At 37.3% G+C, this 18,223-nt stretch overlaps 1 protein-coding gene across 3 annotated transcripts in view; it reads right to left on the reverse strand.

Annotated features, from left to right (window-relative positions):
- Nucleotides 1-18,223, reverse strand: part of LOC133644686 (rootletin-like) — a 145,077-nt gene that overhangs the window by 111,400 nt on the left and 15,454 nt on the right. For all 3 annotated transcript variants that reach the window (XM_062039376.1, XM_062039377.1, XM_062039375.1), the window contains exons 4-6: nt 4,685-4,837; nt 4,540-4,623; nt 4,070-4,164 (exon numbers count right to left, since the gene is read on the reverse strand). In XM_062039376.1, coding sequence (XP_061895360.1) covers nt 4,070-4,164; nt 4,540-4,623; nt 4,685-4,837 — 332 coding nt within the window. The remainder of the gene's footprint in view (nt 1-4,069; nt 4,165-4,539; nt 4,624-4,684; nt 4,838-18,223) is intronic.

Below are 18,223 nucleotides of genomic sequence, written 5' to 3' on the forward strand. Positions count from 1 at the left end.
GCCAGCAGGGGATGGCACTGAGGCGAGAGAGACGTGCGCGAACATTCAGGGAGCGGAACGATGTTCTGGATTTGTTTGATGACGAGCAGCTGATCAAACGGTATCGTTTAGACAGAGCGGGTAATATTTTTGTCACAGATTTAATACTTTTCGATTCCATGTTGATTTCTGCATGTGGCTGCAGTGGGCTAGTATATATAGAGCCACCCACACCAGTTTCAAATTAGTTGCCTAATTAATGAATTGGAAAGAAAATGTTATGACAGTAGCGTATACACACATACCGTGAGGTGAGTGACGTCAGTGAGTGTGTGGGCGACAGAAGAGAGAGAGCGGTAGCGTGAGTGCCGGCGGGGACTAGTTTGTTTTGTATTATTTTGTTGTTTATTGTCAAAATATACACTCCCATTGTCCACTTAAATATTTCCAAGATATTTCTTTATTCTTAGACAATGGATTCCCTTTCGTGATTGGTCATTTCTATGGACACAGAAATGACGTCACCTAAAATTCCATTTACGGCACATAGTAATGTCGTAATTCAGCTCTGAGTGTGACACTTAAGATTCAGTCCTACACTTCGCTGAAAGTGTGAGTAAGACGCTTGATAACTAACTTTTAAGTGCAGCTTTCAGCGAAGAATTTATTTACTCTTAAGTCAACTCTTAGCAGACTTCTTAGGAGTAATTCTGAGAAGCTTGATAAGTACGGTCCCAGATGTTTGATGAAGCTCTGTGTCTATCTACCACCACTACTGTTTTCTGTTTATTTGTTACTGACTGTGGCAGGACACCTCTGCCTCTGTTTCACTTTATGTTGCTGGTAAATAATATGGTTGTAGTAGCGGGCTAAAGTTAAATTATTTAATATGCACTAATTAAAGGGGCAGAGCTTTGAGACATTTTAGCTTTTATATTTTATAAGATATATTTTTTGTAAGAACCACAATTAATAAATATATTTCAGTGAATAACTTATTGTTCAAATCTGTATATAAATATGAACATAAAGTGTTGTAATTATATTGTAAAATGGATGGATGGATGGACGTTTAAAACAAAACTGTTATTATTAATTAGTAAGTATACATTTTTTGAGCCTTTTTAGAGAAAATCAAATCATTGTAATAAATTATGCAAATTACTCCATGATGTCATGGTGACCACGCCCATAGCCACGCCCCCACCGCCACAGGTATCTTGGCAGTTTATGGGAAACACTGCATGATCACTAGTGGTAATGGTGTGGCTATGTATGTGTGTAGTGTGCATATGTATGTATATATTTATAATTTATGTATATACAAGTTCATTAAGTTTGTACATAGAGTGAACAGGTAGTTCTAGCTCAGAGTCATTTATGATTTAAAGAAAAGGGGTGGGATTAAATAAGTGTAGACTTCTTCTCACTCCTTTTCAAATATGTAAAAAAAATTTAAAAAAATAAAAAAGTCCACTGCTCATTTTGCTCATTTTTTTCGTTTTTATTCTCCGTTGTTTTAATTTTGTTATAATGGCTGTTAAGGCTATAGCACTGTATTGGATCAGGCTTGCTCTTGTTTTTTTGCATATTTAAAAAAGAAAAAAATCTAATCAAATCAAATCAACAACACTTTTGTTTTTCTTTGTTTTAATGCAGGGGTCCCCAAACTTCGGCCCGCGGGCCGGATCTGGCCCCCCAGCATCCAAAATCCGGCTCACAGGAAGTCCCAAGTAAAAAAAAAAGTTTTTTATTTTTATTTTTATTTTTGTATTTATTTTATTTTTTTTAATCTTTCTTTTCTAATCCATTTTTTTACCGCTTGTTACTCTTGGTGTCTCCTAGCCGCTCAGACAAATCATATTGTCTAAAAATGAATTTTTCCCACTATGGACTGGACTCTCACTATTATGTTGGATCCACTATGGGCTGGACTTTCGCTGATATGTTAGATCCACTATGGACTGGACTTTCACGATATTATGTCAGACCCCCTCGACATCCATTGCTTTCGGTCTCCCCAAATGGGGCAGGGGGTTTACCCACATATGCGGTCCTCTCCAAGGTTTCTCATAGTCATTCACATCGACGTCCCACTGGGGTGAGTTTTTCCTTGCCCTTATGTGGGCTCTGTACCGAGGATGTCGTTGTGGCTTGTGCAGCCCTTTGAGACACTTGTGATTTAGGGCTATATAAATAAACATTGATTGATTGATTGATAACATGACAATGTTAAATGTTGATGAACATCAATGTTAATTGATGTTAAATGACAAAATGGGTTATAAAGACAATGTATATATGTATATGTATATATACATACACATATATATATATATATATATATATATATACATACACATATATATATATATATATATATATATACATACACATATATATATATATATATATACATACACATATATATATATATATATATATACATACATACATACATACATACATACATACATACATATATATATATATATATATATATATATATATATATATATATATATATATATATATATATATATATATATATATATATATATATATATATAAGGGATGTCCGATAATGGCTTTTTGCCGATCTCCGATATTCCGATATTGTCCAACTCTTTAATTACCGATACCGATATCAACCGATACCGATATCAACCGATATATACAGTCGTGGAATTAACACATTATTACGTCTAATTTGGACAACCAGGTATGGTGAAGATAAGGTACTTTTAAAAAAAAAATTATAAAATAAAATAAGATAAATAAATTAAAAACATTTTCTTGAATAAAAAAGAAAGTAAAACAATATAAAAACAGTTACATAGAAACTAGTAATTAATGAAAATTAGTAACATTAACTGTTAAAGGTTAGTACTATTAGTGGACCAGCAGCACGCACAATCATGTGTGCTTACGGACTGTATTCCTTGCAGACTGTATTGATATATAATGTAGGAACCAGAATATTAATAACAGAAAGAAACAACCCTTTTGTGTGAATGAGGAGGGAGTTTTTTTGGGTTGGTGCATTAATTGTAAATGTATCTTGTGTTTTTTATGTTGATTTAATTTAAAAAAACAAAAAAAAACAAAAAAAAAAAAAAAAACGATACTGATAATAAAAAAACTGATACCGATAATTTCCGATATTACATTTTAACGCATTTATCGACATCCCTAATATATATATATATATGTATATATGTATATATATACACATATACATACATACATACATATATATATATATATATATATATATATATAGATATATATATATATCTATATAGATATATATATATATATATATATATAGATATATATATATATCTATATATATATATATATATAGATATATATATATAGATATATATATATATATATATATCTATATATATATATATATATATATATATATATATATATAGATATATATATATAGATATATATATATATATATATATATATCTATATATATATATATATATATATATATATATATATATATATATATCGATATATATATATATATATATATATATATATATATATATATATATATATATATATATCTATATATATATATATATATATCGATATATATATATATATATATATATATATATATATATATATCTCGATATATATATATATATAGATATATATATATATATATATACACACACAGCACGGCCCCCGGCCAAATTTTTTTAACCCAATGTGGCCCCCGAGTCAAAAAGTTTGGGGACCCCTGTTTTAATGCATTCTAAATATTAAAAATCAATGCAATCGAAAGTCCGCTTTATGAGCCCCTATCCTAACCTATACTCTCCTATTATATTGGGAGCTTATGAGGTGCAAACAAAAACATGTCTGACAACCTCAGTAAATTCACTTTTCACATTTACTTCATGAATAGACAAACACCTCCGTGACCTTTGTGAAAATTATCTATTTTGTTATTATTTTTCAGTTTGGAGAATTACTTTAAAACTATTGTGTTAGTTTTGCACACAAAATTGTTACATTTTGTACCATTTTTCAAGAGACCGGACATCGTAGAACATCTACCCACCTTCTCTGCCCCTCGTCCAGCTGAGCGGCCTTACTGCAGATGGTCGCGTTAAGGTTTTGCTCGTCACGCTGGGCCAAGTCCTGTTGGGCCAGCATCTGAGCACACAATCACACATACTGTAGCATTATGATGTTAGCGTCTGCTAGCACGGTAGTGCACAGCAGTCGAGAGCCTCCAAAGACTCTGTGGGCACCTGAGCCAAGAACAACATTGGGAGTGAGCTAAGCAGGCCCACCACATGATATCAGAGTCCGGTCCGGTGCCAAACGGGGCAGCTGGCGAGCTCATCCATGGAATCAACACCTGGTTATAAGTACATCTTTACCAAGTTCTGGAAGCAAACTTTGGGAAGGAGGTTGGTGGTTGGTTTCAGAGAGTATTTGGCGTTTTGGAGTCTCGCCACATCCCAATGGTCAAACTTTAAAACCAGACATCGGTTAGGTTTAAGGAGACAGATTCTTTGCACATACCAACAATCGCATCTTCTCCAGGTTGGAGGTCTTCTCCAGAACCTGCCCTTCCAGTTCCCCGCACCTGCTCTTGTACTGGATGACCTTTGAAGAAAACCAAGACAAGGTGAATCTGAGGAACATTTCTTGATCACTTTCAGCGCACCTTGGTCTGCAGCCTCTGGACCAGTTGAGCCTGCCTCTGTTGGGCCTCCTGGAAGACATGCCTGGACACTCTCTCCTGGCTCGACGGTTGCCATGGCGACACGCTGTCCTGGTCCGAGTCGGCCGGCGACGGCAACATCAGCATCTGATTGAGCTGGATGGAAAGAGTTTGAAAGAAGAAAACTCAATAATCTCAACTGGCGGGTCATAGACCCCAAAAACCATGGGAACGGATTTTCAGATGCGAGTCTTTCGCTTGAGGGCTAATCTTACAAGCTTACTCTCAAATCTCAAGAAATTATAGAATCATGGTTATTCTACTCGTAGAAATAGGGTGTGAACCACTAGTGTAAAATATTCCCTTTTTACAATTTTTATTCATTTACTTTTGTATAACACGTTAGTTTTTTTAATTATTAGCTTAAGACTACAATAAAATGATCAAGAACCGTGACCAGTATTTGACAAATACCGGGGTCAGAAAATAGTGGGAGCTTTGAAAGGCTAAAATTGTGGGTTTTTCCAGCAATAATACTAGAATTTGCCATTCCAGTAGGAATTACGTGTGGATGCAAGCCACCTAACGCGTGAGTGGAACTAAACTGCTTGACTGTCCGGGGTGAGTGGACTGTGTGGACGTTGGAACGGTTCGAATCGGTTGAGAAATGTGGGATACGGAGAGTTTTGTACACTGCACATTCATTTTCAATGGGGGAAAATTCTAGGTCACTCCAGGTAATCAAGGAATTTTCCAAACCGGGAAACATGCCGGCTTGACTGTCCAAGGTGAGTGGAGTGTCAAGGGTAGTGGAACGGTTCAAATCGGATGAGAAATGTGGGATATGCAGTAGATTGTATATTTCCCATTCATTGTCAATGGGGAGAAAATTCCAGGAAAACACGGAATTTTGGGAAAGGAAAAAAAAAAAGTTTTGCGTTCCATAAATTGGAAGGGTAGTGTGGGTGGAAGGTTGAAAGGTTGGAATTGGGTTTAAAAATGGTGTAAAATGTTGAGAATTTAGGGAACTGTAGAACTACGAATTTGAATATTTGAATAGGAATTGCTGGGAAATTTGGGAATTTCAGGAAAACCGTGAATTTGTGAAAATATTGATCCTAGCACAATTGTCCTTGATGATATGAATGGGTTGGTGTTGGAATTTTTGGACTCGGTGGAAAAATGTTGATGTAATAATAAGAAGGGGTATTTCAGAATTCCTGGAATTTCAGCAAAACCGGGAATTTCTACGGAAAAAAATGTGTTCTCCCAAATAAGAGAAATGTTTTGAAGGTGGAATGGTCAAAAACAGTTGAAAAATGTGGACTGTGAGAACTTTCCGGGAAGAGGTGAATACAGGGCTTTGGAAAACCGGGAATTCTGGGAATTCCTGGAATTTTTTTTAACTTAGTAGTTCCAAAAAGTAGACAATCCAAGAGTAGTTTGATTGTCCAAGGTGAGTGGAGTGTGTGGATGGTGGAGCGGTTCCAATCAGGTTAGAAATGTGGGAGTTTGAAAATTGGCCCATTCATTTGCGATGGGCCAAATGTCTTCGAGGTAATCTGAGGTATATTTTTAAAAACTTTTTGGGGGGAGTTCGTGATTCCCGGTCGAGCCGAACGTTTTGATGCTCGATTGGTTCCAATGGGATGAAAACTGGGCTGTGGAGCGTGCCAAACTTTTGCGGTGAATAATGATAAATGGATGATTTTTTTCTGTAGATTCTTGTGTGTGAATGTTGGACATTCACACGATTTGCTTCAACAACACAATAAACAATCCACTTTTTTAAGTACTATGCTGAAGTTAAGCGTATTAAACATCTTTAAAACTTTACTTAAAACACGGATTTGAACTCATGACCCTCTGTTTAATAATTAAATGCTGTACTGTGTTTCCTTACAAGTACAATTACAACTACAGTCTGTAGTTTGGACACCACTGCCAGGTTATTTTATCTTTATGTTTTATGCCACTTTTTCCCCAAAGAAAACCCTGTTTTTTATGGCAAAAACACAAAATATGCTATATCCATCCGTCCATTTTCTACCGCTTATTCCCTTCGGGGTCGCTGGAGCCTATCTCAGCTACAATCGGCCGGAAGGCGGGGTACACCCTGGACAAGTCGCCACCTCATCACAGGGCCAACACAGATAGACACATCATTATTTTTCTAAACAATCTGACTAAAGGTCTTGGGGATCCAAAAGGCCCCCACTCATAAAAGTGTAAAAAAATAAGTAATATGTCACTTTATATAATTTCTATTTTGTAACGCTTAAATCTCTAGATTACCTTCATATCTGTACGCCTCCAACCACAGAGACGAACACACACACATGACTGACAAACGGGTTTCTTTCATTCTGTTATAGATAACTCAAAAAGTTATGAGCACATTTTTCATGATACATTTGGGAAATGTCAGAAATGGGATAAGGAACAAGTAATTTAAACGTGCAGCCAATCCCAAACACCATCTGGACGAAGGACTTTTCTAGTTATTATATCAAGTACAGATACAAAGTATTTCAGTGTTTCCCACACATTCATTTATTTGTGGCGGCCCGCCACGAAAGAATTACGTCCGCCACAAATTTTAAAAATTATTATTATTTTTTTTTTTTGTCCTGTCCAGCTTCTCAGGCAAATCATATAGTTGATGTAGATGCCCATATAGGCTGTTCAGATTTACTTTACAAAACACAAGTGTAGGATACTTCTCTTGTTGCCTTATTTGTATTTGACCACTACTGTTGTCTGTTTATTTGTTACTGACTGTGGCAGGACACCTCTGCCTCTGTTTCACTTTATGTTGCTGGTAAATAATATGGTTGTAGTAGTAGGCTAAAGTTAAATTATTTAATATGCACTAATTAAAGGGGCAGAGCTTTGAGACATTTTAGCTTTTATATTTTATAAGATATATTTTTTGTAAGAACCACAATTAATAAATATATTTCAGTGAATAACTTATTGTTCAAATCTGTATATAAATATGTACATAAAGTGTTGTAATTATATTGTAAAATGGATGGGTGGATGAACGTTTAAAACAAAACTGTTATTATTAATTAGTAAGTATACATTTTTTGAGCCTTTTTAGAGAAAATCAAATCATTGTAGTAAATTATGCAAATTACTCGATGATGTCATGGTAACCACACCCGTAGCCACGCCCCCACCGCCACAGGTATCTTGGCAGTTTATGGGAAACACTGTCTCGTATCAGTGTTTGTGTCCAGACTCGGCCTGCTGACTGCCAAGGGCGAACATCAAGTGCCGTGACGCAGACAGGGCAGAGACAGGGCGATATCACGAGTGTCAGCACATTTGCATTTCATGAATAGTCATATATTGTGTCTAACTGGGGCTTTGGACATCCCTGCCTTAGAGCGTGGTGGGAGATTGTAACTGAGCGTGCAGTCCCAAACGTCTCTCCTCATTGAGCCAAATTGAACTCTGTCTCTGCACGATTCCTTGCTTCTTGCCTGTTTAATAGATGTCATCAGTGTTTGAACCTGACATTATAATTTTATTGCCCAACCCAAATCCTTAGTGCTGACCTCGTAATGATCAATATGAGTATAGTCGAGGCTGCAATATCGGTGTCACATTGGAAGTGAACAGGTTGTGGCAGTACCTCTAAGGGCCACTAGGTGATGTTTTGCTTTACTTCTTTTTACACTCGGTTGTCATCGCGAGCGCCTCGCTTGTTTTGCGCGTTGTGACTGCATGTACCGCGTGTCACATGTCAAACGCGCTCCCAAATGTCCTGTAAGCTCTCAGCCTCACGCGAGCCAAACTGGTTGTGAAGCCTCCACTGTGTAGCGGAGCCAGACACCCTGTCTTCACTAATAGGAACCACATGGGCCCAGGAGCACACCACCCCCTCCCTTATATTACCCACCCCCTATCCCCTCACCAAAGCACCATCCAAACTCCTCCAAATCAACCCTGTGACCCTAACCCCCAACCACCTCCTGTACCTCATCTCTGCTTTGGGTGTGCAATCAAAGCAACAACAACAACAAAACAAAACAAAAAAAGAGTCTCACGCAACCACTTTGTCACCATTGTACTCACAGATTTGAACTAATTTACGGACATTGTGCATCATTGGCTTTGGCTTCTTGTGTTTTTCTACACTCACAAATACACACACACACACACACACACACACACGGTGCAGCTGTGCTTACAGAGAAACAGCTGTGCATGACTGGATGTGCATCATGTGCACTGATCTACTGTAGAGTGTTCTATGTTTTCATCAGTGCACTTCCTCTCACTGCACCGTGGCCTCATGAGTGCATACACCCTGACAAGTACGTTCAAAAGCAGTGCACGCCGCACGCCCTAAATCGCGCTTTTTTTACACCTGGAAAAATCAAAGCATGCATTGGGATATTTTTTTAAAAACCGTTAGGACTCCCCTAAATTTTGGTGAATGTTAAAAGGTCCCAGGGACCCAAAAGACTCTCAGTCATTAAAGTGTTAAAAATAAGTCATATATTATAGTTTTTTTATTTTTTTTTACTTTCAACTTCAGATCTATCCCTTGCCATTGAGCAGAGGTGTTCAATTTTTTTGACTGAAGGGCTGCATTGAGCTATATATATATATATATATATATATATATATATATATATATATATATATATATATATATATATATATATATATATATATATATATATATATATATATTAGGGCTGCAACAACTAATCGATTAAATCGATTAAAATCGATTATAAAAATAGTAAATAGTTGCCGATTAATTTAGTCATCAATTCGTTGGATCTATGCTATGCGCATGCACAGAAGCTTTTTAAAAAAAAAAAAAAAAAAATTATTATTATTTTTTTTTAATAAACCTTTATTTATAAACTGCAACATGTACAAACAGCTGAGAAACAATAATCAAAATAAGTATGGTGCCAGTATGCTGTTTTTTTTTCAATAAAATACTGGAAAGGATAGAAATGTAGTTTGTCTCTTTTGTCCGATTATTAATCGATTAATCGAAGTAATAATCGACAGATTAATCGATTATCAAATTAATCGTTAGTTGCAGCCCTAATATATATATATATATATATATATATATATATATATATATATATATATATATATATATATATATATATATATATATATGTATGTGTGTATATATACATACATACAGACACACACACATACCTGTGTATATATATATATATATATATATATATATATATATATATATATATATATATATATATTCACATATATACTGTACATACATATATATTTATACATACATACATATATATACACATACAGACATACATATATACACACACTCACAGGTATATATATATAAATATATCTATATAAATATATATATGTCTATATATATACATACATACATACATACATACATACATACATACATACATACATACATACAGACAGACAGACAGACAGACAGACAGACAGACAGACATACATACATACATACATATATATATATAACTGTGTATGTATGATATATATATATATATATATATATATATATATATATATATATATATATATATATATATATATATATATATATATATATATATATATATATATACACACACACACACACACATACACCCACACACACACACCCACACACACACACACACACACACACACACACACACACACACACACACACACACACACACACACACACACACACACACACACACACACACACACACACACACACACACACACACACACACACACACACACACACAGGGCAAAAACCAAAGTATGTCAATGACTAATAGATAGTTTTTGCTTGAGTTCAATTAATCTGTTCTTGACTTTGTTTTGCCCAAACAATTGTACGTCATAAAAGAGAAGGAGGAAGTACTTTAAATATTGTGTTGATATATTTCAACTGTCAACAGCACTCCCCAAAAATCAATAGAAAAATGCATGACAGGTGATTGGTATCGGTACGGCCGATGTCACTAATGGATGTATCGGAATCGGCAGCATGAATCTCTGATCGTAACATTCCTGGCGCATTTGATATTTATATCATAACAAGTGTTCATTCAAATTGGAAAAAATTAGGCTGACATAATAATAATAATAATAATAATAATAATGAATACATTTGTAATGCACTTTACATTTGTTAAAATCTCAAAGTGCTACCAAGTATATATAAAAAAAAAAAAATAGAAATTTAGAATATATAATAAAAAATTTTAAATAGAAATGAAAACATGAAAAACACTAGATAAACACTAGATAAAACAGAAACATAGATAAAAATAGAAATAAAAGCATGAAAGTATTGGATAAAACAGATAGGCAAGCAGTGGTATTTAAAAACAAGAAGGCAGAGAAATTAGATAAAAGCTGTGCTAAAAAGGTGGGTTTTTAGTGGAACTGTTGTTCTGTGAAGTTTCCTAAAATATGTAGAAGGGACGGACCTCAAAATTAACCTTGACTGAAAGGTAGATAATTGATGAGCCTTTTGTCTGCTTTTGTGTATTGCTGCACCGTGTTGGAGATCTGTGGCTCCATGTCAATATTTGCCTGATGCATGTGTTTTTTTTTTACATATCATTTTTGTAGGTTACCCTTTTTGGGGGGAAAAGAACATCTGACATGTGTTTGATTGCAAATGTCAACATTTAAATGAACAAATAAACAAGCGTTATTTACACATGTGTTATTTCAGGTTCAATGTGCTAATACACCACGTCAAAAAGACAAACTAGATGAACCGTGGCACGCGTGAAATTGTACTAAAAAAAAAAAAGATGTTTTAAAGTGAGACATAAAAGTAAAGACAAAAAGTACATAAAAGCGCTAAAATCTCCCCTGGACTCCAAAGGATTCAATCGTGGCCTTTCTTTTCGCCTTCCTCCCAGTCGGCTGCTCTGGATTAGCCATGCTCCATCCCAGGAGGAGGCCCTAACAGTTTGTTGTGGAGACCCCTCCCTGCCCCCCTACATTAGTGTTTTCATAATCCCACACCTTGTCCTCGATGCATGGTGTCCGGGAATAGACCCAGGAGAGAGAGGCTCCAGTCCTCTATCTAAGGGCATGCCACACCGTACACCTCCTCTCATTATGTCACTACTCATATCCACTGTGATACATATTCACAGCTCTATAGGCGCCGATCTACATTTCAGCCAGTGGGTGCTCGGACAGGCGGTAAATCTGATGCTACTTTTCTGAGGCTATGTCTACACTAAGCCGGATAACCCCTTAAAGGCCTACTGAAAGCCACTACTACCGACCACGCAGTCTGATAGTTTATATATCAATGATGAAATCTTAACATTGCAACACATGCCAATACGGCCGGGTTAACTTATAAAGTGACATTTTAAATTTCCCGCTAAACTTCCGGTTGAAAACGCCTTTGAAGGATGACGTATGCGCGTGACGTAGCCAGGAGAACAGAGTTATGGCTTCCCCATTGAAGCCAATACAAAAAGCTCTGTTTTCTTTTCATAATTCCACAGTATTCTGGACATCTGTGTTGGTGAATCTTTTGCAATTTGTTTAATGAACAATGGAGATTGCAAAGAAGAAAGTTGTAGGTGGGATCGGTGTATTAGCGGCTGGCTGTAGCAACACAACAAGAAGGACTTACTTGGATAGCAGACGCGCCAGCCAATGCTAGCCGCCAACCGCATACGTGTTGGGGTGAAGTCCTTCGTCGCGCCGTCGATCGCTGGAACGCAGGTGAGCACGGGTGTTGATGAGCAGATGAGGGCTGGCTGGCGTAGGTGGAGCGCTAATGTTTTTAGCATAGCTCTGTGATGCTAAGTTGCTAAGTTAGCCTTAGCGTCGTTAGCAACAGCATTGTTAAGCTTTGCCAGGCTGAGAATTATTAACCGTGTAGTTACATGTACATGGTTTAATAGTATTGTTGATCTTCTGTCCATCCTTCCAGTCAGGGAATTATTTATTTTGTTTCTATCTGCATTTGAGACAGATGCTATCACGTTAGCTCAGTAGCTAAAGAGCTTCGTCGATGTATTGTCGTGGAGATAAAAGTCACTGTGAATGTCCATTTCGCGTTCTCGACTCTCATTTTCAAGAGGATATAGTATCCGAGGTGGTTTAAAATACAAATCCGTGATCCACAATAGAAAAAGGAGAGAGTGTGGAATCCAATGAGTCAGCTTGTACCTAAGTTACGGTCAGAGCGAAAAAAGATATGTATTTCACTGCATTCTAGTCCGTCACTCTAACGTTCCTCATCCACGAATCTTTCATTCTCGCTCAAATTAATGGGGTAATCGTCGCTTTCTCGGTCCGAATCGCTCTAGCTGCGTTGAAAACAATAGGAAAATATGAGGAAGTGAACAACTGACAACGTCACGCTACCTCCGGTAGGGGCAAGGCTTTTTTTTATCAGAGACCAAAAGCTGCAAACTTTATCGTCGTTGTTCTATACTAAATCCTTTCAGCAAAAATATGGTAATATCGCAAAATGATCAAGTATGACACATAGAATGGATCTGCTATCCCCGTTTAAATAAAAACATTTCATTTCAGTAGGCCTTTAAACCAGGTCTGGGCAATTATTTTGACTCGGGGGCCAAATTTAGAGAAAAAAATGTGTCTGGGGGCCGGTATATTTATTTTTAGGAACACTAATACAAAACCTCACAATAATGTCTGATTGAATGCTAAAAACGTGATGACAGACCGCCTTAAAAAACTAAATGGAATTTTCTATTTTTCTATGAACGATAAAACACTGAATATCGACAACATATGAACGTCACACCCCCTCTCGATCGACATGTTTTACAATTAAGCTAAACGCAACAAACACAGCGAAATATGAGCACGAAGGGTAAAAAAAACCCCACCAACAATCTGATATATCTGATACATCACTAAGCTTTAGAACTTTGTTGTAAAAATCTCCTTCCGCGTCTGTCCCTGACACCCACATTTCAGACTGACACTCTGGAAACACTCTGTGGAAACGCTCCCCACCCACATTGCTTGGTGCCTCGTCTGAGCTGCTGTGATTTAGATGACCATAGTAACTAATTAGATTACCATAGGAACTAATTAGATGACCATAGTAACTAGTATATCATGCAAAAGCGCAGATTCCAACCATTGAAATACTTTTTACAGTTCAAGACTTAAGGTTATTTGAAAACATCACTGCACATCATAATGGCAGCTACATTTTCCATCTTAAATATCTAAAAATTTTATTTGGGAATGTCCGGCGGGCCAGATTGAAAAGCTGAACGGGTCGCATGTGGCCCACAGGCCTTAATTTGCCCAGGTCTGCCTTAAACGAATAATTATTTAGCCTAAACCCCGTTTCAGCCACACTAAACTATCGTTTAAGGTCCACCTCCTCGGACAATTTTTTTACACAGGTAAGTGCGCCGTGTATTTCTTGAATCTCCAGCTTTGTATGGACTCATTGATCGTTTTCAAACTGAGTTCGGAGAGGAAGTGACGCCAGAAAGACCGCCCACCACACAGGAAGTGACGTCAGAAAGAACGCGCAACAGCCAGCTTCATAATAAAGCGGTTTCATAACTCAGAGGTAACCACTGGGGTGGTATAGCTCGGTTGGGGGAGTGGCCGTGCCAGTAACTTGATGGTTCCGGGTTCGATCCCCGCTTCCACCATCCTAGTCACTGCCGTGACTTTACCCACCTGCTCCCAGTGCCACCCACACTGGTTTAAATGTAACTTAGATAATGGGTTTCACTATGTAAAGCGCTTTGAGTCACTAGAGAAAAGCGCTATATAAATATAATTCACAAATTCACAAATATGGAGGCGAGACATCCAGACATGCCCGTGTTTCTCCTTCCATCTGTACAGACGCTTGTGTAAATCACACATGAATACCTTAAGACAGGGGTGTCCAAAGTGCCGCCCGGGGGCCATTCGTGGCCCGCAGGTCATTTTTTAAACGGCCTCACGGCACATTTTAAAAATACGATTGAAAAAAATAAAAAAACATAAAAAGTGGTATAAAAGAGCAAACAGGTGAAATGTAACAAGAAAATGTTGCAATGTTTACTCTAATAACACAAAGCTGCCTTGCAGGCTGTTTCTTTCTTTAAAAAATAATATGAATCAAAATCAGTGTAAAGGCTCCAATTACGTCACATTAAATATTCCACTTTGAGGTATTTTTTGGGGAAAATGTTGCATATTTTGTGTTTGCCATATAAAAAACTGAGCTGTTTTTTTTTTTTTAAAGAAGCGCCTAAAACGAACAAACAAAAAACATAAACAACAATAAAATTTAGAATTGACGGATAGCTCTGAAGTTGATCTCGAGATTATTGTGTTAAAAGTAAACAGTAAAAAAAATTATAATTTATTTTTTAACACTTTAATGAGTAGGACCCTTTTGGATCCCAATAATTTTAGTGTGATTTGTGTTTAAGTGTCATTGCTCAAAAAAATAATAATGAATTAAAATCAATGGTGTTATGAGTTGACCTTTTTAAGGCTCCAATTATTATATAATCTCAAATATTCCACTTAAAAGTTTTATTGGGGGAAAATATTGCATATTTTGTGTTTTTTCCATAAAAAAACAGGGTTTTCTTTGACAAAAAGAGCATACAACTTAAATCTTTAAAAACATTATTTTGACAGATAGATATACCTAGTGTTGATCTAGAGATTTAAAACTTGAATAATAATAAAAATAATAATACTGAATAATGACACATTTTTTATATTTTTTTGACCAAAACCCTTTGGGGTCCCCGGGATCAAGCCTGAGTGGAGGCCTAAATGTAAAAAATATCAAAATGGCCCCCGCTTGCTTTGATTTTTCAGTGTGTGGCCCTCAGTGGAAAAAGTTTGGACACCCCTGCCTTAAGAGAAAGCCATTGCAGCTATTTGGGATACAACACTTCTCAGACGGCAAGAGAACTTTCCAATGTCCGGGTCAGCTGTGATTCTACTTACCGAAAAACTTCGTCCATTTGTCGAAGGAGAGACAACGAGAATGCGGGCTCCCGTGGATGTGATAAAAAAAGGTAGCGTGTGCTTTGTATTACCTGGCCGTTGAGGGAAGACTACGGAAAACCGCGAATGCTTTTGGACCGGCAAAGCAGACTGTATCAGTTATTGTCCGCCATGTATGTCGCGGACTCAACGTCTAGGTCCAGAGTATATAAAGTCACCAAAAAGGAATGGACAATGAAGGTGAAGGCAAAAGAGTGAGGAGTGTCCAGTCCAGATATCTAGATCCCTAGATTGTTTGATGTAAAATGTTCTTTGTCACATGGCGTACTTTTACATGTCCATTAAAGGCCTACTGAAAGCCACTACTACCGACCACGCAGTCTGATAGTTTATATATCAATGATGAAATCTTAACATTATAACACATGCCAATACGGCCGGGTTAACTTATAAAGTGACATTTTAAATTTGCCGCTAAACTTCCGGTTCGAAACGCCTCTGAGGATGACGTATGCGCGTGACGTAGCCCGGCGAACACGGGTATGCCTTCCACATTGAAGCCAATACGAAAAAGCTCTGTTTTAATTTCATAATTCCACAGTATTCTGGACATCTGTGTTCGTGAATCTGTTTCAATCATGTTCATTGCATTATGGAGAAGGAAGCTAAGCAAGCAAAGAAGAAAGTTGTCGGTGCGAAATGGACGTATTTTTCGAACGTAGTCAGCCACAACAGTACACAGCCGGCGCTTCTTTGTTTACATTCCCGAAAGATGCAGTCAAGATGGAAGAACTCGGATAACAGAGACTCTAACCAGGAGGACTTTTGACTTCGATACACAGACGCCTGTAGAGAACTGGGACAACACAGACTCTTACCAGGATTACTTTGATTTGGATGACAAAGACGCAGACGTGCTACTGTGAGTATGCAGCTTTGGCTTCTAAACATTTGATCGCTTGACCGTATGTGCGCAACTTTTTTTTGCGTATGTACGTAACTTTTTTAAAATATATAAGCTTTATGAACCTTGGGTTAGGTGAACGGTCTTTTGGGCTGAGTGATTGTGTGTGTTGATCAGGTGTTTGAATTGTATTGGCGTGTTCTATGGAGCTAGGAGCTAGCAGAGGAGCTAGGAGCTAGCATAACACGTACCGTACCGTACGTGCGCGTCACGTACGTAACTTTTTAAAAATATATAAGCTTTATGAACCTTGGGTTAGGTGAACGGTCTTTTGGGCTGAGTGATTGTGTGTGTTGATCAGGTGTTTGAATTGTATTGGCGTGTTCTATGGAGCTAGGAGCTAGCATAACACGTACCGTACCGTACGTGCGCGTCACGTACGTAACTTTTTAAAAATATATAAGCTTTATGAACCTTGGGTTAGGTGAACGGTCTTTTGGGCTGAGTGATTGTGTGTGTTGATCAGGTGTTTGAATTGTATTGGCGTGTTCTATGGAGCTAGGAGCTAGCATAACACGTACCGTACCGTACGTGCGCGTCACGTACGTAACTTTTTAAAAATATATAAGCTTTATGAACCTTGGGTTAGGTGAACGGTCTTTTGGGCTGAGTGATTGTGTGTGTTGATCAGGTGTTTGAATTGTATTGGCGTGTTCTATGGAGCTAGGAGCTAGCAGAGGAGCTAGGAGCTAGCATAACAAACACGCAGGTGTTTTTATGCAGGATTAATTTGTGGCATATTAAATATAAGCCTGGTTGTGTTGTGGCTAATAGAGTATATATATGTCTTGTGTTTATTTACTGTTGTAGTCATTCCCAGCTGAATATCAGGTCACCCCCGGCTCTCACAGCATCTTCCCTATCTGAATAGCTTCAACTCCCCACTAGTCCTTCACTTGCACTTTACTCATCCACAAATCTTTCATCCTCGCTCAAATTAATGGGGAAATTGTCGCTTTCTCGGTCCGAATCTCTCTCACTTCATGCGGCCATCATTGTAAACAATAGGGAACTTTGCGTATATGTTCAACTGACTACGTCACGCTACTTCCGGTAGGGGCAAGCCTTTTTTTTATCAGAAAGTTGCAATCTTTATCGTCGTTGTTCTATACTAAATCCTTTCAGCAAAAATATGGCAATATCGCGAAATGATCAAGTATGACACATAGAATAGATCTGCTACCCCCGTTTAAATAAAAAAAATTCATTTCAGTAGGCCTTTAAAGATTTGATTAATTTATGATGGATTCACTACAATAGGGCTCCACAGCGCACTGGATTCCAGTTAATTGAAATACCACAACACTGGATATTGTTCAGATAAGTTACATTAAAGAACTTGCACACAAAGCAACACTGGAGGTGACTATGTAGTGCGCATTTTCCGCGCATGCGTACTAGGTCGCGTTGCGCCGGCTGACGGAGGGAAGGAGGTGTCTTAAACGACCATTGTGTGTGTGTGTGTGTGGACAAGGGTATGGTTAGTTGGGATTTACCCTGGATAACCTTAGCCGGCTTAGTGTAGAAGAGGCCTGAGCATGCGCGGTTTTTGCTTGGTGGCGAGAAAGAATTTGCCATCAATCCCACGT

Source organism: Entelurus aequoreus, linkage group LG27 (genome assembly GCF_033978785.1).
Source record: "Entelurus aequoreus isolate RoL-2023_Sb linkage group LG27, RoL_Eaeq_v1.1, whole genome shotgun sequence".
Classification (NCBI taxonomy): Eukaryota; Metazoa; Chordata; class Actinopteri; order Syngnathiformes; family Syngnathidae; genus Entelurus; species Entelurus aequoreus.